Source organism: Nicotiana tomentosiformis, chromosome 4 (genome assembly GCF_000390325.3).
Source record: "Nicotiana tomentosiformis chromosome 4, ASM39032v3, whole genome shotgun sequence".
NCBI lineage: Eukaryota > Viridiplantae > Streptophyta > Magnoliopsida > Solanales > Solanaceae > Nicotiana > Nicotiana tomentosiformis.
In genome coordinates, this window is record NC_090815.1 from 82250823 (window position 1) to 82275926 (window position 25104).

At 37.4% G+C, this 25104-nt stretch overlaps 1 protein-coding gene across 2 annotated transcripts; it reads right to left on the reverse strand.

Annotated features, from left to right (window-relative positions):
- Window positions 1-70: 70 nt before the first annotated feature.
- LOC104111954 (N-glycosylase/DNA lyase OGG1) lies at window positions 71-6991 on the reverse strand. 2 transcript variants are annotated; one of them, XR_689883.4, is made up of 4 exons: window positions 6157-6991; window positions 5233-5443; window positions 584-923; window positions 71-334 (listed from the first exon to the last, which is right to left on the reverse strand). XR_689883.4 is itself a non-coding variant. In XM_009621772.4 (3 exons), exons 1-3 carry the CDS (start codon window positions 6870-6872, stop codon window positions 675-677), a joined length of 1176 nt encoding a protein of 391 aa, XP_009620067.1. In that variant the 5' UTR covers window positions 6873-6991; the 3' UTR covers window positions 71-674. The 2 variants fall into 2 exon arrangements, 1 of the variants encoding a protein (XP_009620067.1); XM_009621772.4 differs by having other exon boundaries at window positions 71-923.
- Between the last annotated feature and the right edge of the window lie 18113 nt (window positions 6992-25104).

Genomic DNA, 25104 nt, shown 5'->3' on the forward strand with positions numbered 1-25104 from the left:
GATATATTTCCAAGAAAACAATGACGAGGAAGGTGGGAGAAGATGGATCTAATCAGATCAACAGGCAATGCAAACTGAAACTGTCAACCAATTTAACACACGATATGCTGTTAATGCAAATTAATACGTTCTTACAAAAGGAAGTCCACATTTCAAATATGTGAAACTTTAGCCGCCTGAATGTCCAAATTTGGAAATAACAAAACAGACCAACAAAGACCCAACTTACAAAATTTAGGTTGCTAGTCACTACCAATCAAAGAATTATGGTACAACGACTTCATGCTCATGCAAAATGCTCACCTGCTACTCTGCTAGACACATTTTGTCATGCCTGTAAAGGAATTGTTAATTAATTAATAAAGACATTATCATTGCCAAGAAAACCTTAAGAAAGAACAGGTGCCAGAAAAAGCAGATAATTAGAATTTCTCCATCAGCAGTAACCAATATTTTTTCCTGGCCGCAAAGGAGGAGTGCAGCATCTTCTGGCAGATGTTTAGAAAACTTAAGGTGCTAGTTAACCTAACAGTTCTTCAAGTAGAAATCTCCAAATACATATGTATCATGATAATTTTGATACCTCAGATGGTAAGAACTAGAAAGAACAGTCTTCATCAGCTCTGCACGTAGATTAAGTCCAACTTTGAGTATGAAAACACAAGCACGGCGTATCACTCTATAGGGATCTCTGTGATCCCACGCTGTCTTTTATTGGATTTAGGAGACTTCTCTACCGTAGAATTCAAAAGGCTTGATGTCAAGAGTGCTTTCTGCGAAGGTAGTTCAGCAATGAAAAGCAGAGTTTGGGCCCAACCAGCATATTTTCCATATGTCCTCACAAAAGCATCTGCTACACGATTGCTAAGTTTAGGTGAAAGACTGGTTCCTGCTAGCTCAGGGAGGAGATACTTGGTCGCGATCTAGCAAAAGATCAGGAAGAAATGTCAAATGGTATTCACAGATATGAACAGAAGTACATTTTCTGAATTTATGTAACTTCAAAGAGCAAAGAGTGCTGCATGTTCGCATGTCAATATTATAATATGTGTAACAGGGAACAGATGATAAATATAGGTACAGTCAAACCTCTCTATAACAGCATCCCTATATAATAGTCATTCACTATAAAAACCCAATTTTTTAAATTATATTCTATCTCTATAACTGCTTTTTACCTATAACAACAACAGTCATATTTATAACAGAACGATCTTTGTAAAATTACCCCTCTATAACAGCCATATAGAATCTTTAAGGTTACTAATAATAATTTTAAAAATATGCACACAATCTCTTTCATTGAATAAAGTTTCTATTTTGCATAAGACATAAGATTTCAAGATTTGCACATGATATCTTTTCCACTGGACAAATACCAAAAAATAATTAGATAGAATATTTAACTGTTAAGATCTTAGATTGTATTCAAGGGAAAGCTATTGGATATCTTTTTGCTGAAAATTTAGACACAAATCTTCACCAATTCAATCGTTAGTACAATAATGAAATCTTCGAAACAAGCTACAATTATAAAGTTCTTCCACTAATCTTGAAAGAATTTATTTTCTTAAGTAGCTTTAAAATGTGTGCCTTAGAGTTTAAATCTTTATACGTTTAGTTATAAATTTATTAATAATGTATTAACTTTCTTTAATATTTAACAAGTGAAATATGCATATCTTTTGAGATTTTAAATTTGAATAATTTTCTTATCTTTTATATGAAACATTGGAAAAGGAAACAAAGTTGATTTTTGGATAATTTTATCTACAACGGCCAAAATATATTTTAATCTCAAATATTGTTATAAGTGTATAACAGTCATTCATTATAAAAGCCAAAACATATCGGAACAAACGAGGCTATTATAGAGAGGGTTGACTATAATAGCAGAATTTGGGCCGACATACATCGTGGAAAACTCGCTGCGCTACTCATAATGCTCCCTCTACCCTAAATGGTTCAGTTTTCATTTCTGCATCCAGCGCTTTTAAAGCAAGATGCATACAAATCGACGAGGTCCACGGGGCTTGAAGCAAAAGCGAGAAGTGTCTTTGAAATGAAGCGCACAATTTATGAAAAATTAAAAGTCACAAGAACTTAGTGTTGTAGTAATCAAATTGTAAAAAACTAACTTCAGCTCTAATGTACACTAATATGAGTATTAATCCAACTCAAAATTGAGATTGAACAAACCGCCACTTTTATATTGGATCACTTTGCACATCATTATCTGAAGTGCACACTTCTATGAAGTGCATGGCTTTACCTATGAAGCGATAACTCCTCTTCGCATTGTTTCGTCGCTTTGAGCGACGAAGCGATGGCTTTTAACAACACAGCCTGAATCATATCTAGTACTTTTGTGTATTCTCTATGTATCGAAAGTTTATTCGAATAATAAACTGATCTGATTTAGTTCCAGAAATCAGTCAAATTGGCCTTGATAAGCTCAAGGGACAAGCAAGTCAAGACAGAGGAAGAATGACTCATGCTCCACAGTCTACAACTTTCCAAATTAGCAGAACCTTCTTTTAAAAAATAAGGCTAATTTCATCCCAAACCCAGATAAATTAAACATCCCACAGCAATTATTGTGATCCTCTCCCTGTTCACATTACAACAACAACAACAACAACAACCTAGTAAAATCCCAGGGGTATGGGGAGGGTAGTGTGTACTCAAACCTTACCCCTACCCCCATGGAGTAGAGAGGTTGTTTCCGATAGACCCTCGGCTCACGAAAACAAAAAAGACAAAAGAGACAATATATCAGTACCATCAACAGAAATCATAGAAATAATAAAGCATTATAAGAAACCAAAACATAGTTGAAACGCAATACAATAACCAGTAAAGAAAAACGGGATAATAGTGAAAACACAACATAAACCACTAGAAATCTAAGACAAACCCTATCAGTCTATCCTCACACCCGGAACGAAGTAGAAAAAATGCTCAATTACCTCCTAACCTACAACCCTAATGCTCAATCTCCACACCTTCCTATCAAGGGTCATGTCCTCGGAAATATGAAGCCTCGCCATGTCCTGCCTGATCACCTCTCCCCAATACTTCTTAGGTCGTCCTCTACCTCTTCTCGTTCCCGCCAAAGCCAACCGCTCACACCTTCTTACCGGGGCATCAAGGCTCCTCCTCCGCACATGCCCAAACCATCTAAGTCTCGCTGCCCGCATCTTGTCATCTATAGGAGCCACGCCCACCTTCTCCCGATTATCTTCATTCCTAATCTTATTCACCCTAGTGTGCCCACACATCCACCTCAACATCCTCATCTCTACCCTGCTCACATTGACAAGTTATATTGCTTTTCTTGGATATGTTATGACGCAAGCAATTTTATTAGCAAATGGCTTATCCACCCAATTAAATAATAATAAAGCTGCCACTCCCTAAGCTGGTGTAAATTTGCTTCTGTTGTGAGGGCACCTGTTCTCTTTTATACCTCAAAAAGCATCGATGAATTGAGATTGGCAAAAGGACCTAATATAAAATATAACTAATTAATCTCATGGTGTAACATCCACCTCTCTTGGCTAGTAACAGACTTTAATTAACATCTTGATTGCCTTAAAAAATTTAGCAATAGAAGTACCATACAGGCAGTCTATAATCTGCAGTAAACGCATGCATGAATTGTGCCGCAAGCTCTAGTACTAAACTGCATGTACCCATTTTATCATTCAAAAACACTGCTCACAGGTTTCTAAACTTTTGTCATCCCGTATTCAGCAGCATGGAGCAGTACTCTCATTATTTCACTTTTCTTTGGTAACCAAACAAGCTAATTCTTTCAGGAACAAAGCATCCCCAAAACCATTTGGTTCCTCAAGATTCTGGCACTTCGACAGACAGTAAAGCTCCAAGCTCTTTACCTTTAACTCTTTTCCGAATACGAGCGGAAATATTCAAGGACATGCACCAAAAAATTGGTCTGTATTTAGACCAAAAGGTTGGTCTTTATTTAGGAGGAAAACAAAGGCTAGAAATCTGCCAACATGCAGGCTCCGATTTTCCTGACGTAAAGGGAACTTAATAATCAGTAAGACTATCTCATCAACAACAAAAAAATTACGGACACTTACCAACTTCTAAATTGTGATTACTATGAAGCATATTTCTGTTTTTTTCAAAAAATTGGTATAGGAAAAAATTTCTTCAGGAGAAATGGACAACAACTACTGAAGTGTGTGACCATCTTATCTAAAAGTTTAAACTGTTAGGGAGAGCACACTTTTAATTACTTAATTATATTATGACTCACAACACGCCTCCCCACGAGTAGGATTGATTCTTTTTCATTAGTGAAACACGTGAAATATTTTTTACTTTTTGGATGGCGGTGAGATTAAATCCAAGACCTTTGTCTGCACCGGTACTATATGAATAAATGGACCTCGGGCCTAACTCAACCCCAAAAGCTAGCTCATGAGTGGAGAATTTCTGAAATCATATGATAAGACCACAACCCATTCCCTCAACAAATATGGAACTTACCACCCTCTCGCACGCCTAAGACTAGACAACTGGAGCGTGAATAATGGGGGGCTCAATATTGAGAAACACAAAAACATGGATCGATGAGTCGGGCTCTGATACTGTGTTGAAGTATGTGACCACCTCATCTAAAAGCTTAAGTTGTTAGAGATAGCACACGTTTAATTACTTAACAAATATTATGTCTCACAATAGCAACACTAAAAGGATGCATTCAGAGCAGGCATGGGAATAAATGTGAAGGAGAAGAGGAGCATAATAGCATCTAGAAAAAAAAAATGTTTTTAATGCCGAAGTGAAAGAGTCCAAAAGCTGCACAAAACCTTAATCCATAAAATAATCATTCACCAACATATCTACTAAAAATCAATAAACTTAAACTCCTCTCGTAGTTTCTTTAGTCCCCCTTTTTTGATAAAGAACTCATTAGTCCCATCTACACTCTTTCTGTAACAAAATGCAGGTCCAAGAAAATATCAAGCAAGGAAGGAAAAACAATATCTAATACAACAATGATAATAATCTTCTTTTAGGTTTATCTTAATTCAAAATATTTATAGAAGAGTGAGAACATATCTTATATCTCGGTATGGCTAAAAGGAAAAGGCATATATTAGAAAATTGACAATTTGCTCAAGTTAGAAACAAAATAACATGGAGAGATGATGTAATCTATTAAACAAGAAAAAGATAAAGCCCTTGAAAGCTAACCTTCCACACATGAGTATCAACAGGAATAGCATGGTGCTGATCAAGAGAAAAGAGAGCAATACATGCTGCGACCTTAGGACCAACACCAGGTAGAGAGCACAGAGCATCAATGGCCTCAGGAAGATCCAACTTACGAAGTGCAGCCAGCCACTCTGTACCTCCACCAGGCTTTGATTGCAGTGCGTCCACCGTGCCAACAATATATTTTGCCCTGCTCATTTCTAGAAACCAATTAAAACAAGGCGAACTGAACAACGTAACAGAGAGTTGGGACACCTAACATCAGGAGTTTTATGTACAGAGTTATTAAATATAACTACAACTTGATATCAGTTCAAGTATGACTAGAAAGTTAAAAGTATTCCTCTCGTCTAAACAAAATACCTAAAGTTCCTGCCTAAAATATGCCCCAAATAAAATGCAACAGAAAAAAGAAGGGAAGAAACAACCCAAAAGTTGAAGATATAGGATGTAACACATCATCCATCATTACATACTAGTACCATTTAACAGGTTTTGGAAATCATTCACTATCAAACTGCTAACCAAGAAGACCTATGTAATGCCAAATAGCATTTCAAAACTACTAGAAATCTGACTATCTGAAATACATGCATTTCTTTAGTGGGAGTTTGAAACAAAAACAGAGGGGGAAAGGAAACTTAATGGGATTTGAGATAAAGCCCATCAATTTCTCTGCAATTCCATACACCAGCAACACCTCTTCCATAAATATAATTTAGTACATTCTCAAGGTAAGGTTGTGTATACAAAAGACAATGTCGTATGGCCCTTTCCTAGACACCTCGAATAGCAGGAGTTTAGTGCACCAAAAGAAAGACATAAGGACCTATTCATATCATGGGACATATGAATTAAAGAAAAACATAAGTCTGGAACCACAAAGATTGCAAAAGAGCATACCTGTAGCCAAAACCAGCAGCTCTTAGCTCTTGTTCAGAAACCATTGCCAACCTTTCAAGAGAAGGGAACTCATAAAACTTGAAACCTCCAACATCTCCCAAGTAATTCCCCAATGACGAAACAAAATCAACCATCATGGTAATTCTCTTGATATTATTATTAGATGAGCAAATAAACTGAATGAGGCACTCAAGTGGGTCTTGCCTTAGGACTCTAGCACCCTCCAAATGTGTAGCCAACTCAGCAAATCTTGAATCAGAAACCTTAAAACTCTCCCAAACCTCAGTTAAAGAAATACCCACATTGAGAAAATCAGCAAGGGCTTCCTCCCTAGAAGCAGAAACCTCAGAGGTAGTGCAGTGGAAATGGTATCCAACATCATCATTGTCAAGCTGTTTCAGTGAGACTAAGTGGGACCTACCAACAACACCAGTGTACTGAATGGCCCCAGTCTGTTTCCACCTGAAGGTTTGGCCAGTTGGGAAGGTGAGGGGCAAGTAAAGTTCTGATCTTGATAAGTTGAGGGGTATCCATTTGGGGTATTGCTCTGTTGTTGGTGTTGGATTTGTTAGAATATTTCTTGGTTTTATAGAAGAGAATGATCTTAAAGTTGGGGTCTTTTTGGATTGGAGAATTTGTGGGGATGGTGGGGTTGATGGGGCTGAAGGAATGGTTCTTGGTCTCTTCATGATCGGAGAAGTTCTTAATGATTGCATCTATTTTGATTGAAAGGCAGAGAGCAGAACGGAGATGCTCTCTGCTGCCGAAGGACAATTGACTAAGTTTGGCTGATTGGGTTTTTTATAATTTTTCTTTTCTTTTGTCATTTTCCTCTATTCGGTTCTTCCTTTTAACAATTTTTAGGGTGGTATGGTTATCGGATTAGAATATTAGTTCTGATATTAAATGTGTAATTGCATTTATCCATTTGATTATTGATAACAACTAATATCGATAAATTTTGATATTATCTATTGCATATCGGAAGTGGGATTATACTCCTAAAATTATAATTTTCCAAAAATATTATTTTGAACCAAACAACCCCTAAAGTTTTTTCATCTTTGCATCCCTTATGTTTAGGGGTGTCTTAAAAAACGAAAATGGGCCAAACTTAAAAAATATTATGCTAGCGTTTGGCCATAAATTTTCAAATTTATTTTGAAAAATTTGATTTGGGTGAATTTTGGTTTGAAGATGAAAATGTATTTGGACATCTGTTTTGGGTGAAGTTTGATTTGGAAAAACATGAAACATGACTTATACCCACAAGTTCTAAAACTATCACAAATACCCAATAGTACCATTATCAATAACATTCATTATATTATCGCAAACCATAGTCCTGAACATAAATAAATTTGATACAAAATTATCATTTTTATAATGAACTACATGATACACTATCGGATGACCGAGAATACGAAGCAACATCGTTACAAAATAATAAATGGTAGACTCTTTTATAAAATATAAAAGTTTGAGACAATTTTTAAAAATATAATAGTGATATTTTGGCTCAAAACCAGCTATTGAGCTAGTTTGGGATTTGGAATTTGGGACTTGGGATTTGACAAAAATGCAAGCAAAATCTATGGCCAAATATGTGTTTGCCAAATAAAATTCAAGTTTATTTTGGCAAAATTTATGGTCAAACGGGTCCTATATCTCTCGTTTAAAGTTGGTATTAGGTATACTCATGCCGTGATGGGTCATCCATACCCTGCTCGACTAACAGATTGATTTTCCAACATTTTTTAATTTCAAAAATTATTTTTCCCTTTTAAAAAATTCATGTAGTTTTTAAAAATACCACAGTCCACCCTTCACATACCCTTTATAATAGTGTTGTTAGGTTTACATGAACCCTTAACCCTCCTATTATTACCCGACCCTTTCTTCGCCAAAACTTTTCTCCTCCTCCTTTCAGCAAAATTAAATCGGAATTTCTCTGATTTTATTACTAATTCCGATTAGATTTTTTAATTCCGAGTTGGGTTCAAATAAAGGATATAATTTTTCTTCAAGACAGCGTCTCACTGCCCGAGTAGCTCACACGTGTATCGATGTGAAGCTGTTACTAATAATTTCATGGCGTCGACTCCTTTAAATGTTATGAGACATTTTTTCAAGTGCCAATTCCCGAGATAAAGTAATTTTTTTCGTGGGTTCTTTTTATTTCTCTGATTTGGGTGTAAATTGTTTTTTATGGGTTCTTCAATTGAATCTTCAACCTTCGATCGGATTTTGATTACCGACTTCGAAACCCTAGCTCAACGATTTTTTGGGGATTTCGTAGCCATGAAAATTTGATAGAGGTAAAATAAATAATTGGGTAGGTTTACATTTTCAATAAACAGATTATGAGAGGTAAATGGTGGGTATTGTAAAAATATAGGTGGGGGAGTGGTTGGATAGGAAAAAAGAATGGGGAAGGGGGTATTTTAAGAGCCCCTTGAATTTTTTAAAAGGAAAACTATGTCATAGCTACAATACTTCCTAGCTCAGGAATTTTTGGGGGATTTCGTAGCCATAAAAATTTGATAGAGGTAAAATAAACAATTGGGTAGGTTTACACTTTCAATAAACGGATTATGAGATGTAAATTGGGGGTATTGTAAAAATGTGGGTGGGGAGTGGTTAGGTAGGAAAAAAGAATGGGGAAGAGGTATTTTAAGAGCCCCTTGAATTTTTTTAAAGGGATACTGAATCATAGCTACAATACTCCCAAAATCCGGTAAAACTAAGTCATAAGCTCGAAAGAAATATACTACAATCTCAAATACAACACTATCTGAATAGAGGATAAACAGTAATAATAGAATGGAGGAAGGTGACACCGAGGCCTGTGAGCATTTGGCAGATATACAATGAAATCTCCGAAAAAAGCTGAATGATCGTTAACGCCCGGTACGAGCAGATGTACCCGGATCTGCACAAAAATGTACAAAAGTGTTGTATGAGTACTCCACAACGGTACCTAGTAAGTACCAAGCCTAACCTCGATAGAGTAGTGACGAGGCCCGGTCAGGACACCTACTATGACAAGATAAAATGTACAGAGTATAATAAAGGCCAATAACAGAAAACGAGGAAATAAATGATAACAAGGCAGTACAATAATGTAGGATAATAATAGAATTTAAGGCAAGAAGGCAACAATAAGGAGCACATGATAAGAACAAGAAGTAATCAAATACGGACAAATATAAATAAGACAATGAAGAAGACAATAAGAACAATTCAATCAACAAGTCTTTTTAATATGGAATGTACAACAAGAATCACAAGTGAGGTACCACGCCTCATATTCACATTTCATAATTTCAATCACAATCTTTCATTATATCTTCGCGTGAGCCTTGCATTTATTTTTTTTTGAAATATTTTTTCGAAATAGCTATACGCGTTTTAGTCCCCTTATCTCACCGTGTGGCTTCAAGTAATTCCCTTACTAGAAATACGCGTATAAATCACATCTTATCTCACCGCATGCGTATCAACCCTTATCCTTAGACCATCGCATGTGTATCGATATCACAACACAATAATCAACTCACATCACATGTGCCCATATGCCACAATACTTGCCAAAATCAACAATATCAATGTTACCATAACGTATAGCCTATGACTCAACCACAATATGTACAAGAATCTCAATAATAACAAAATGAATGAGAAATACCCAATAAGGAAAGATATCTCAAATATCAACAACTTCAACCTCAATGTGATAATAGCTATCACAACTTCAACGTCAATAACCCAACAAGAAGATAGTTCCCACGGAATAACAATATAGTTCCCACGAAATAACAACTTCAAGTAGGAGTAATGCAACAATAAAAGAGGTAACAAGACAATAAGGGAGGTAACAACTTCAACTAAAGCATATAAGAGCAAATATAACAAAAGAGATAGAACAAGTGCTAACAACATCAAATAGAGCATGTAAGAGTAAAGCTAACAATGAAAGATATAATGTGTTATGACAAATTTAATTAAATGCATGAAAATAGTCTAAACCGGTCAAATACCATATATAGACCGTGTACACACTCGTCACCTCATGTACATGTCTTTCATGTAATACAAATAGCGCAATCAACCCAAATCCTAAGGGGTAGTTCTCCCCCCTCCCACAAAGTTAGGGAAGATACTTGCCTCAACTAGGCCAAATCAACCGTCGAAAATAGCTTTTCCCCCAAAATTTGCCTCCACACGACTAAAATCTAACAAAAATGACTTAATAACATCAAATAATGCAAGAGAAACTAATTACAATAGATAAAGTTATGATCTTTACGCATTTCCCAAAAAGTCAACAAAGGTCAACGTCGGACCCGTCCGGTCAAAACCTAGGTCCAAGGGTATATTCCGACTACTCATAATCCCACGAGTCCATATATGTATTTTTTTTTTCAAACCCGAGTCCAAATCGATTCTCAAAACTCAAATCTTCATTTTTCAAAACTTTGAAAAACATCCCCAAATTTCTTCTTTGATTCTCATAAAATTGATGTTAAATCTAAGATATAATCATGAAATATAGTTGAAAATTTATTAGTTACGCTTACTCAATATTTGTAGATGAAAATCTCCTCTCCAAATCGCCTCCTACCGAGTCTAGGGTTCTAAAATGAGAGAAAATGATATGAAATTCCGACTTTCTAACCTTTTGTTCCGTTACAGGTGTCGCAATTGTGACACTGGGTTTGCAATTGCAAACTCTTGCAATTGCGAAGAATTTCTCGCAAATGCGGCACTGATAGACTATGGGGGAATACGTAAATGCAACATGGGCTTCGCAATTGCGAAGCCTGCTTCCCTCGCAAATGTGACAAAAATGTCGCAAATGCGAACCTACCCAGCCCAGGTACCACTTCGCAATTGCGACCCATGCATCGCAAATGCGACACCTGAGACCCCCCATACTAAGGTCTCAATTGCGATGCTGGTGTTCGCAATTGCGACACCAAAGGCATCAGCACACCAGCAGTCCAGATTCAGTCCAAAACCATTCTGAAACATGTCCGAAACTCACCCGCGCTCTCGGGGCACCAAACAAACATCCACACAAGTCTAAAAATATTATACGAACTTGCTCGTGTGATCAAAACATAAAAATAACATCTAGAACACAGAATCGGACATCAAAATGCATGAATTTCAAAGAAAAGTTCAAGAACCTCTAGAAATTGCAACCAAGCGTCTAAATCCTATCAAATCAACTCCAAATGACACCAAATTTTGCATACAAGTTCTAAATATCATAACAGACCTATACCAAATCCCAAAATGAAATTCTGAATCTGATAGCCAAAAGTCAACCTACGGTCAAACTTGGAAAAATCTTATGAACCTCAAATTGCTAACTTTCGGCAAAATAACACAAATCAATCTACGGACTTCCGAATTTGATTTCGGGCATACGCCCATGTTCCAAATAATGATACGAACCTATCGGAGCCATCAAAATACCGTTCCGGGGTCATTTTCACAAAAGCTAAATTTTGATCAACATTTCTAACTTAGGCTTCTAAGCCAAGAACCAAGGGTCCAAATCAATCCAAAATCTTCCCAGAATGAAACTAACCAAACCCGCAAGTCATAAAATCACAAATACACATGTGTAAAGCATCAAAAGGGGAAACGACGCACAAATACACAAAATGACCGGTCAGATCGTTACATTCTCCCCCTCTTAAAACAAACGTTCATCCTCGAACGTGCATAGAGATATACTAAAGTGATGAAAAGGTGAGGATAACGACTCCGCATGTCGTGCTCGGTCTCCCAGGTCGCCTCCTCAATCGGATGACCCCTCCATTGAACCTTCACTAAAGCAATGTTTTTTGATCTCAACTTCTAGACCGATCTGTCCAAGCTAGCCATCGGCTCCTCAACATAAGTCAAATTCTGGTCCAATTGGACCGAGCTGAAATATAATATATGGGACAGATCACCATAATACTTCCGAAGCATGAAAACATGGAACACCGGGTGAACTTCCGATAAGCTGGGTGGCAATGTAAGTTTGCAGGCCACCTTAACAACTCTCTCAAGGATCTCAAAAGGATCGATATACCTAGGGCTCAACTTGTCCTTCTTCCCGAACCTCATCACACACTTCATGGGTGAAACCCAAATCAAGACCCTCTCTCCCACAATAAATGCTATATCACGAGCCCTCAGATTAGCAAAATTCTTCTATCTAGATTGTGTTGTACGAAACTGATCCTGAATCAACTTGACTTTCTCCAAGGCATCCCGAACCAAATTAGTGCCCAAACCTAGCCTCACCTGGCTCAATCCGACCAACTGGAGAACGACACCATCTCCCATATAGGGCCTCATAAGGAGCCATCTAAATACTCGATTGGTAGCTGTTGTTGTAGGCAAACTCTGCAAGCGGCAAGAACTGATCCCAAGAACCCCAAAATCTATAACACATGCACATAGCATATCCTCCAAGATCTGAATAGTGCGCTCAGACTGTCCGTCCCTCTGGGGTGAAATGTTATACTCAACTCTACCCGTGTTCCTAACTCATGCTTCATGGCTCTTCAGAAATATGATGTGAATTGCGTGCCTCGATCAGAGATAATAGACACCGGCATACCGTGGAGTATAATAATCTCACGGATATAAATCTGCGCCAGTTAATCTGAAGAATAGGTAGTCACCACCGGGATGAAATGTCCCGACTTGGTCAGCTTATCCACAATCACCCATACTGCGTCAAATTTCTTCAAAGTCTATGGGAGCCCAACAATTTCTCAAATCCTGATACATCTTAGCAGCATCCGGATGAATGGAACACCGCAAACTATGGGCCTCCTCAAGGATCAGCTAACGCAACCTATCTATATTGGGCACATATATCTGGTCCTGCATTCGCAACACACCTTCATCTCCGATAGAAACCAACTTGGCATCGCCGAGCTGTAACGTGTCCTTAAGGACAAGCAGATGGGGGTCGTCATACTGACGCTCTCTGATGCGCTCATACAAAGAAGATCGAGAAACCATGCAAGCAATAATCCAGTTGGGCTCCGAAACATCCAGTCTCACAAACTGATTGGCCAAGTCCTGAACATCTATGGCTAGTGGACTCTTTGCTGTCGGTAAGTACGCCAAACTGCCCATACTCTCTACCTTTATACTCAAGGCATCGGCCACTACATTGGCCTTCCAGGGATGATACAGAATAATGCAATCATAGTCTTTCAGCAACCCTAACCATCTTGGTTGCCGCAAGTTAAGATCCTTCTACTTGAACAGATGCTGGAGACTCCGATGGTCGGTATAGACCTCACATAGAACCCCGTACAAATAATTCCTCCAAATCTTCGATGCATGAACTATAGCTACCAATTCCGAGTCGTGGACCGGGTAATTTTTCTCATGGACCTTTAACTGTCGAGACGCGTAGGCAATCACTCTACTGTCTTGCATCAACACTCCGCCAAGCCCAACAGGCGATGCATCACAATACACAGTGTAAGACCCCGAACTCGTAAGCAATACCAATACTGAGACTGTAGTCAACAGTCTTTAGCTTTTGAAATCTCATCTCACATTCCTCAAACCATCTAAAATGAGCACCCTTCTGTGTCAATCTAGTCAAAGGTGCAACAATGGATGAGGAACTTTTTATGAAACGACAATAATATCCGGCCAAACCAAGGAAACTCCGAATCTGAGTAGCTGAAAATGGTCTAGGATTACTCTGAACTACCTCAGACTTCTTCTATCAACCTTGATCCCATCACTAGCCACCACATGGCCCAAAAACGCCACTGAATCGAGCCAGAACTTACACTTCGAGAATTTTACATATAACTTATTCTCTCTCAAGGTCTGGAACACGATCCTCAGATGCTTCTCATGATCCTCCCGACTTCGGGAGTACACCAAAATGTCGTCAATGAATACGATTATGAATGAGTCAAGATATGTCTGGGATACACTGTTCATCAAGTACATAAATGCTGTTGGGGTGTTGTTCAGCCCAAATGACATCACTAGAAACTCGTAGTGGCCATACCGAATCCGGAAAGTAGCCTTCGAAATGTATGAATCTGAATCTTCAGCTGATGATACCTGGACCTCAAATCAATCTTTGAAAAAACTATAGCACTCTGAAGCTGGTCAAATAAGTCATCAATACACGGTAATGGGAACCTGTTCTTCACTGTAACCTTGTTTAATTGTCTATAATTAATACATATCCGCATAGAACTATCCTTCTTATTCACAAATAGAACCGGAGCACCCCACGGTAAAGCACTCGGTCAGACGAAAACCTTATCAAGCAACTCCAACAGATGTTCCTTTAACTCCTTCAACTCCACTGGTGCCATACGATATAGTGGAATAGAATTGGTCTGAGTGCCCGGCACCAGGTCAGTACCAAAATCTATATCCTTATTGGGTAGCATGCCCAGAAGGTCTGCTGGGAATACATCAGGGAAATTTCTCACTGCCGGAACTGAATCAACGGTAGGAGTATCAACACTAGCATCCCTCGCAAAGGCTAGGTATGACTCACACCCCTTCTCAACCATTCGTCATGCCTTAAGAAAGGGCACAACCCTGCTAGGAATGTAATCCAATGTACCCCTCCACTCCAACCGTGGTAAACCTGGCAAAGCCAATGTCACGGTCTTGGCGTGATAGTACAAAATTGCATGATAGGGCGACAACTAGTCTATGCCCAAGATCACATCAAAGTATACCATATTGAGTAGCAATAGATCAACTCTAGTCTCACAACTATCAATAGTGACTAAACACGACCGATAAACACAGTCTACAATAATAGAATCTCCCACATGCATGGACACATATACAGGAGCACTCAAAGAATCACGAGATATATCCAAATATTTAGCAAAGTAAGATGACACATATGAGTAAGTGGAGCTCAGATCAAATAAAACTGAGGCATCCCTATGACAGACCGGAACAATACTTGTGATGAATGTGTATGATTCGGTCGCCGAAAAGCATATAATTTGGCCTGGACTCCGCCTATAGGGCGACCTTTACCCACCTAACCTCCACCCCTAGCTGGCGGTGCAGGTGGAGCGGCAAATGGAGCAGCAACCATGACCAATGAACCATGTGGACCTTGTGGAATCTATGGAGCATGCGTAGTCTGTGGAGGTGCACCCTTCCTGAGTCTGGGGCAGTCCCCTACCATATGTATGGTCTCGCCACACTCAAAACAAGCTCTTGGTGGGTATGTCTTCTGAAACTGACCCTAGCCTGGTTGGCTAGACTGATAGCCGAAGGCACCCCGTATAGGAGGTGCACTGGAAAGTGGTTGAGCAAAATAGGCAACCTAAGACCTCGGAATAGACGGATCACCGCTAGAAGCTGGAAATGTTGAATGAGCTGGGCTGCTCACATAACATCTGCCATAATGGGGTACAATAGGAGTGCGAGCTCTACTATATCCTCTAGAATCTCGAGGCCTCTTGGCCTCCATCTCTTAGCCCCGCATACCCTCTATCCTCCGGGCGATCTCTACAACCTGTTGAAATGGGGTATCTGTCTCCAACTCTTGAGCCATGCTAAATATAAGACCATAGTTGATCCCCTCGATGAATCTGCGGACTCACTCTCTGACTGTAGAATCCAAGGTAGGTGTATGTCGGGACAACTCACTGAATCTGATAGCATACTCTGACACTGATATAGTACCCTGGCACAGCTGTTCAAACTTCGTGCGCCATGCATCCCGAAGGGTCTAGTGAACAAAAATCTCTCAAGAATATCTCTAAAAACTGAGCCCAAGTGAGTGAGGCTGCATCAGCTGGCCTACCCTCCTCGTAAGCTTGCCACCACCGATATGCTGCTCCTGATAGATGAAATATAGTAAAAGAAACTCCACTCACATCTACAATACCCATGGTGCGGAGAATACTGTGGCACTTCTCTAAACAACATTGAGCATCTTCGGTAGCTGCGCCAATGAAAGTAGGAGGATCATACTTCTTGAACCTCTCAAGTCTCCTCTGCTCCTCCTCAGATGCCGTTGGCCTAACCTCAAGATGATTCGAAATAGCTGGTTGTGCTAGCATGATGCCTAGAACCTGATCAGTGTGGAACCACTGCTCGGGAGTACGGGGCGTATGAGTCTGATCTCCTCTCCTAGCCTGAGATGTAGCTGGTGCAAAGGGAATCAATCTCGCCTGAGCTAGCGTGTCGAACATGCTCAAGAATTGTGCTATGGTCTCCTGAAGTCCATGGGCAACAACAGAAGCCTCGGATGCCTGTCCCCCAATCGGAGCTACTGGTGGCTCCTCAGTCGCTGCTGGGGCAGGTGCTCTAGTTGCAACAAGTGCCCCTCATCGGCCCCAGCCCCGGGCTCGCGCGGCTCTAGTAGGGGGCGCTGGTGTTGATCATCAGATCCAGTAGTACGTGTCCTCACCATCTATGAGAGAATAGAAAGACAAAGATTCAAATTTCGAAGTCAACAAATTCGCACGATAAGGAATCAAAGAAGTGGAATTTCTAACAGTTCCATAGCCTCTCGAAGATAAGTACAAACGCCTCTATACCGATCCGCAATACTTTACTGAACTTTCTTATGACTCGTAACACCTATGAACCTAGAGATATGATACCAACTTATCACGATCCCAATTTCCTACCTTAGGATGTCGTGATGTCACCTAGTCTCTAAGACTAGGTAAACATAACAAATAAAAGAATATGACTGAAAATATAATATAAACTAATAAGTCTCATAATAATCTCAATATTGAATCAGAGCTTCAATACTCCCAAAACCCGGTGAAACTGAGTCATAAATAGTACAGAAATTTACTGCAATCTCAAATACAACACTATCTGAATAGAGGATAAACAGTAATAAGAGAATGGCGGAAGATAACTTCGAGGTGTGCGAGCGTCGAGCAGGTATACCTTGAAGTCTTCGAAAAAAATTGAATGATTGCTAGCGCCCGGCATGAGTAGATGTACCTGGATCTGCACAAAAATATACAGAAGCATAGTATGCGTACACCACAACGGTACCTAGTAAGTATCAAGCCTAACCTCAGTAGAGTAGTGACGAGGCCAGTTCATGACACCTACTAGGACAAGATAAAATGTATAGAGTATAATAAAGACCAATAACAGAAAATGAGGAAATAAATGATAATAAGGCAGTACAATAATGTAGTATAATAACAACATTTAAGATAAGGAGGCAACAAGAAGTGAGCACATGATGAGAACAAAAAGTAATCAAATACGGACAAATATAAATAAGACAATGAAGAAGACAACGAGAACAGTTCAACCAACAAGCCTTTTTTAACATGGAATATACAACAAGAATCACAACCGAGGTACCATGTCTCATATTCAAATTTCACAATTTCAATCACAAGCTTTTCTTATATCACCACGTGAGCCTTGCATTTATTTTTTTAAAATTTTTTAAATAGCTACACGCGTTTTAGCCCCCTTATCTCACCGCGTGGCTTCAAGTAATTCCCTTACTAATAACACACGTATAAATCCCATATTATCTCACCGCATGCATAACAATCCCTGTCCTTATACCATTGTATGCATATCAATATCACAACACAATAATCAATACGCACCACATGTATCCATATGCCACAACTCTTTCTAAAATCAATAAGACCAATGTCACCACAACGTATAGCCCATGGCTTAACCACAATGTGAACAAAGATCTCAATAATAACAAAATGAATGAGAAATTCCCAACAAGAAAGATATCTCAAATATCAAAAACTTTGATCTCAATATGATAATAACTTTCACAATTCAACGTCAATAACCCAATAAGAAGATAGTTCCCACGAAATAACAACTTCAAGTAGGAGTAATACAACAATAAAAGAGGTAACAAGACAATAAGGGAGGTAACATCTTCAACTAAAGCATATAAGAGAAAATATAACAAAAGAAATAGAACAAGTGCTAACAATGAAAGATATAACATGTTATGGCAAATTCAATTAAATGTATGGAAAGAGTCTAAATAGTCTAAACCAGTCAAATACCACATATAGACTGTGTACATACTCGCCACCTCGTGTACACGTCTTTCACGTAATACAAATAACACAATCAACCCAAATCCTAAGGGGTAGTTCCCCCACACAAAGTTATGCAAGATACTTACCTCTACTAGGCCAAATCAACCCTCAAAAATAGGCTTTTCCCTAAAATTCGCCTCCACACGGCTCACATCTAGTCAAAAATGACTTAATAACATCAAACAATGCAAGAGAAACCAGTTAAAATAAATAAAGCTATGATCTTTATGCATTTCTCAAAAAGTCAACAAAAGTCAACCCCGGACTCGCCCGGTCAAAACCCGGGTCCAAAGGTAGATTCCGACTACTTATAATCCAACGAGTCCATATTTGTTTTGTTTTCAAATCCGAGTCCAAATCGACTCTCAAAACTCAAATCTTTATTTTTTAAAACTTTGACAAAAATTTCCAAATTTTCTCTTTGATTCTCATAAAATTGATGTTTAATATAAAATATAATCATGAAATATAGTTGAAAATTAATTAGAATCACTTACCCAATATTTGTCAATGAAAATTCCCTATCCAAATCGCCTCCTATTGAGTCTAGAGTTCTAAAATGTTCGCAATTGCGAAGAATTTCTCGCAAATGTGGCACTGACAGACTATGGGGGAAGTCGCAAATGCGACATGTGCTTCGCAATTGCTTCCCTTGTAAATGTGACAAAAACGTCGCAAATGCGACCCTACCCAATCCAGGTACCACTTCACAATTGCGACCCAGGCATCACAAATGCGACACCTGAGATCCCCTGTTGTCACGACCCGAAATTTTTACCTTCGGGACCGTGATGACGCCTAACATTTCACTTGCTAGGCAAGCCAACGTTAGAATATAATTTGCCATTTTAACACAATTTTAAATTAATTAATAACAAAGAAACAAATGCGAAAATAAAGTCTGAAATAAAGTGAATAATCCATAATAAATGCGATATCTAAATACCATCCCAGAAATGGAGTCACAAGTGCACGAGCTTATAGAATAATACAAATAAGGTTCTGAATAAAATAAAACTATCTGAAAGAAAACACACAGCTAAAATAAAGTAGACGGGGACTTCAGAACTGCGGATGCTGTGCAGTTATACCTCAAGTCTCCTTTGGGTAGCTGAAATCCGAGCAAGTCTATGGTACGCCGCTGGGACCAACTCCAAAATCTGCACAAGAAGTGCAGAGTGTAGCATCAGTACAACTGACCCCATGTACTGGTAAGTGCCGAGCCTAACCTCGACGAAGTAGTGATGAGGTTGAGGCAGGTCGCTTACATTAACCTGTATACAATAATAATAATAATAATAATAATAATAATAATAATAATAATAATAATAATAATAATAATAATAATAATAACGGGAATAATAGTAATAGCGGTAAATGATCTCAATAATTGAAGTCCATTCAGCAGTCACAATCCCTCAACTTGTTTCCATTGCGGCGTGCAACCCGATTCCCCTATATATTTTAACAACTCTTAAATTTAATAAAAATACTCCAATAAATATCACGTTCAATGAGACACTATTAAGCATCAAGGCATACAATAATTATAATTTATTTATGAAACAAACAATGACAAATAACAATTAATATTTAATATGCTAAATGTTAAGTAGCAATTAGGACACATAAATCAAGTAAGCATGTAACAATTATTGTAGGAATTCAAGAATTAACATTTGACAAGGAATAAGAGAGAAACAATTATTATAACAATTAATTCGTATCTTAAAACAATTTAAGATGTTAAAATAATTAAGCAAACAATTAATTTGACAAAGTATAGGCACTTGCCACCTTGCCTATACATCGTTACACATGAAATTCACATAGCAAATAATTTAAGGGTTCTATTCCCTCAAGTCAAGGTTAACCACGACACTTACCTCGCTTTGCAAGCAAATTCAAGAATTCAATAAACCTTTGCCACGCGAATTCGTGTCCGAAATCCTCAAATCTAGTCATAAACAATTCAATATAGTCAATACAAATCGTAGGAATTAATTCCATATGAATTTATAAATTTTTCGGATTAAAATCCGAAATTTATTTTAAAAAAATCAACAGTGGGACCACATCTCGAATCCCGAAAAAACTCATGAAATCCGAACACCCGTTCCGATACGAGTTCAACTATATAAAAATTATCGAATTCCGACATCGGATTGGCTTTCAAATCTTCATTTTACATTTTTGATAGATTTTATAAAGATATGATTTTTCTTTCATAAATTCACGGATTCATGATGTAAATGAGTATGGAATCATGAAATATAATCAATATAGGATAAGGAATACTTACCAGATTATTTTTCCGTGAAAATCGCTCAAAAATCACCTTACCCGAGCTCAAAATCTTGAAAAATGAAAAATGGGACTAAATCCCATTTCTAGAACGTAAGTTCTGCTGTCCAGGAATTTCTTCTTCGCGAACGCGATAGCACCCTCGCATTCGCGAAGCACATTTTTGTGCTGCCCCAGATTTCTTCTTCGCGAATGCGAGGGAAATCTCGGGAACACGATGCCTTGCCAAACTTGGCCTCCGCGAACGCGAAGCCTTATCGCCTGATGCCCGGCCAGGGCTCGCCCTTTTATGCGAATGCGAATGCTCCCAAGCGTTCGCGATGTACACTGCCCTTTATCCCTTCGCGAATGCGGTCCCCTCTTCGCGAACGCGAAGAGTAAACTTTGCCTCCTCCAGTTCCTCTTTGCGAATGCGAGACTCCTATCGCGAACGCGAAGAAGGAAACCAAACAGTGCTTCAGAAAAATTCCAGAAGAGTTCCAAGTCCAAAATTCAACCCGTTAACTATCTGAAACTCACCCGAGGCCCCCGGGACCTCAATCAAATACACAACAAAGTCCTAAAATATCATACGAACTTAGTCGAAACCTCAAATCATACCAAACAACGCTAAAACCATAAATCATACCACAATTCAAGCTTAAGGGACTTAAGAATTTTTAACTTTTACATTCGATGCCGAAACCTATTAAATCAAGTCCGATTGACCTCAAATTTTGCACACAAGTTATAAATGACATAACAGACCTATGAAAATTTTCAGACTTCGAATTCGATCCCGATATCAATAAAAGTCAATTTGTGGTCACACTTTAAAATCTTTAAGCCTTTAGGCTTCTAGTTTTTGCCAACTGGCGATAATTCAAGCTAGAGACCTCCAAATTAAATTTCTGGCATACGCCCAAGTCCCAAATCATGATACGGACCTACCGGAACTGTCAAAATACTGATCCAGGTCCGTTTACTCAAAATATTGACCAAAGTCAACTCAGTTGAGTTTTAAGGCTCTATTTCACATTTTAATCAATTTTCATATAAAAACTTTCCGAAAAATTATACGTACTGCGCACGTAAGTCAAGGAATGATGAATAATGCTTTTCGAGGTCTTAGAACACATAAATAATTATTAAATTTAAAAATAACCTTTTAGGTCATCACACCTGCTAAGATCGCAATTGCGATGCTGGTGTTCTCAATTGAGACACCTGAGGCATCAGTACACCAACGGTCTAGATTCAGTCTAAAACCATTCTGAAACACGTCTGAAACACACCCGAGCCCTCGGGGCTCGAAACCAAACATCCACACAAGTCTAAAAATATCATACGAACTCTCTCGCGCAATCAAAATACAAAAATAACATCTAGAAATATGAATCGAACATCATAACGCATGAATTTTAAAGAAAAGTTCAAGAACTTCTAGAATTGCAATCAAGCGTCCGAATCCTATCAACTCAACTCCAAATGACCCCAAATTTTGCGGATAAGTTTTAAATAGCATAACGGACCTATTCTAAGTCCCAAAACTAAATTCTGAACCCGATAGCCAAAAGTCAATCTACGGTCAAACTTGAAAAGATTTTCTAAACCTCAATTTGCCAACTTTCGGCAAAATAACACAAATCAACCTACTGACCTCCGAATTCGATTCCGGGCATATGCCCAAGTTCTAAATCACGATACGAACCTATTGAATCCATCAAAATATCATTCCGGGGTCGTTTTCATAAAAGTCAAACTTTGGTCAATATTTGTGACTTAGGCTTGTAAGCCAAGAACCAAGGGTCCAAATAAACCCAAAATCTTTCTGTAACGAAACTAACCAACCTCGCAAGTCATAAAATCACAAATATACATGTGTGAAGCATCAAATGGGGAAACAGGACACAAATATACAAAAAGACTGATCGAATCGTTACAATATTCCAGAGATTAGTTTGACGACAAAAAGGAGGTATTCTGCAACATAGTTTTTTTTTTTTACCTGTTCTTGTTTGAAGTCTTTGCATTGATGTGTTCTTTTATCTCTTATTTTTCTTTTACTCCCTTAAGAATGCCCATTTGAGTATACAATTTCTTGCTAGAATATTTGCGTAGGTTACCAACTAATTAGTGCATAGTCCAACCGTCTTATCGAAAAGTGAAACTCCCAAAAAATGATTGAAATATAGAAGTGGTTTTGGCAGCCAAGATCTTATTTGGAATATTCTGTTATCTTTATCCTTTTTGTGTTGTAACAGGAAAATCTCTAGGAGCAACCTGCGAAGACTCTTCCTACAGAAGCTAATTTATCTTATCGTGTTGATCGAAGTGGGTCACCATGTTGGCTATTATCGTCTTTCACACACTAAAGATGCAAGGTATAATTATTAATTACTTGTTATTGATATTTGTTGTTTTGTTTTAGTCAACAATTAAATCATAGAGTACGGTTGACTAATATTGAATGTGTTCACTTTTGGTGTTTGGTAGGTATTATACTTTTTCTCTAAATTGAGTATTAAAAGCATGTTTAGTCAAGTTTATCAAATGGGAAAAAACATTTTTTTTTTTTTTTTTCAAAACCACTTTTTCCCCTAACTTGAAGTGTTTGGCCAAGCTTTTTTGGGGAAAAAAGTGCTTTTGGAAAGAAGCAGAAAAAAGTAGTTTCTTCTCAAAAGCAAAAGCAGAAGCAGTTTTGACTTTTCTTCTTACCAAAAATACCCTTAACAAAATATAGTATATACCAAAATAACCATTAAACCTAATACTTAGGATATTAATGTATAAATATTTCTTATTATTTCTAAGATAGCTTTCTAATATATAGTGACTTTGGGGGTGAATACTTTTATATTTGTTGAATAATTTTTAATATATTCAACTTATATTAAAAGAATTAAGTACTTTTAAATTTTATTTTTATATTTTACTTAAATAAAATGAAAAGATTTAATTATTGCCTGTAATAACAAATTTTTAAGATTATTTATTTACTTATAATATTAACTATTAAGCAAATCTATTCATGTCCTTATTCGTAATTTGATACTTAAAAGCACTTTCTGAAAAGCTTGGCCAAACACAAATTACTGTTCAAAAGTGTTTTTCAGAGTGATTAGCCAAACACAAACTGCTTCTCTGCAAAAGTATTTTTTTCAAAAGCACTTTTGAAAAAAGTACTTCTCAAAATAAGCTGATTTCTCCGGCTTGACCAAACATGCTATAAGACTGCAAAAATTATCCAGTGTAGGTTGATTTTCTGCATTTCTATAAAATCTATAGTATTAGCTTACTATGTTCACTAGCATTATTGGTCCCCTTTTTATTCTTATAAGCTTAAAGAATATATTGTGAAAATTTGAGGAGTATATTTTTACAAAAAATATTATAAAAATTAAACTTCTTTTGATTTTTTATGCACATACATTAGCAATATACTTTGTCTGAGAAAAATATTTCTGCTTCTTTTTTCGTTTAAAGTGATCTACTGCAAGCGAGGTACTTTATGTTTTTACGTTATTTTTATCATTAATATGTTCTTTATTAAAAGTCAGTGATTCATTTGCTTTAATTTTGCTTCTTTCAGACTGAATTTTTAGCCAAAAGAACATGAATTTGCCTCCTTCAGCTTAAGAGTTGATGGAAAATGTGATTTTATCAAATTTCTTTAAAAAGTTTCTTCAATTGAGGGGTTTCTTCCAAGCTACATATTTAACATCTGGTTTGTGTTTATGTGTAGTAGATGAACTTTTTGATACGGTAATAATAACATAAGAAGAAGCTTAATAGACCTATCTAAATACACATTAAATGTGACTATATGAGATATGATTATTCAAAGTCACTTCACCTTGTACATTCTCTAAATTGTCTTTGTCCCCTTTCCTGTATGTGATCATGAGTTTAAATTTTCTCAGGTTCATATCTCAATGATGTAGTTGAGGTTTCTTATAATAGTTTTCAAGATTTTCTCTTTTGCTAATTCGAGAGTATGACAATGATTTTATAATTTAACAAGTTGTAGAGATTGTTAGTGTCTTCTTCATATTTTCAGAACATTTTCTCTTTGCCATAGTGAAAATTATGTTATGCTCACGGAGTGGACCAAAAAAATGAAATAACTTTTTCTCATATAGTAAAAATAACTTGTATCACGTATGCATTTGTATCATGCCATCAATTTGGTACACCTATGTTTTTTCCCTTTTCTGACTCGTAATTATTCTTTTTACAGGAAGAATCTATATTTTTACAATCTATTAAAGCTATATATTTTTTTCGCAGGGAGTTTTTCTTTTTGCTCAAGGAAACTGGTTTGTGGATAATAATATTACAATTTATAATTTCTGGAATGACGATGAGCATCTTCTTTGAGCAATGATCTACTATAGGTTGCATCTAAGTATTTGTTCTATTTTGGAAAAGCTTAGTATGCTCTTATTTGCATCAACCATTTTACCTTTTCAAGCCTTTGACAATTTATTCATTTTGAAATAACATGGGAATTACAGCATTTACCTATAAATACGAATATACAGTGCCATATTAATAAAGTCTCTTGGAT

Coding starts and splice junctions, on each gene's coding strand:
- LOC104111954 (XM_009621772.4), bottom strand. CDS start 6,872: ATGCAATCATTAAGAACTTCTCCGATCATGAAGAGACCAAGAACCATT. Junction 5,444..6,156: donor GCTGCTGGTTTTGGCTACAG/GTATGCTCTTTT, acceptor AGAAATGAGCAG/GGCAAAATATATTGTTGGCA. Junction 924..5,232: donor TTGATACTCATGTGTGGAAG/GTTAGCTTTCAA, acceptor ATCTTTTGCTAG/ATCGCGACCAAGTATCTCCT.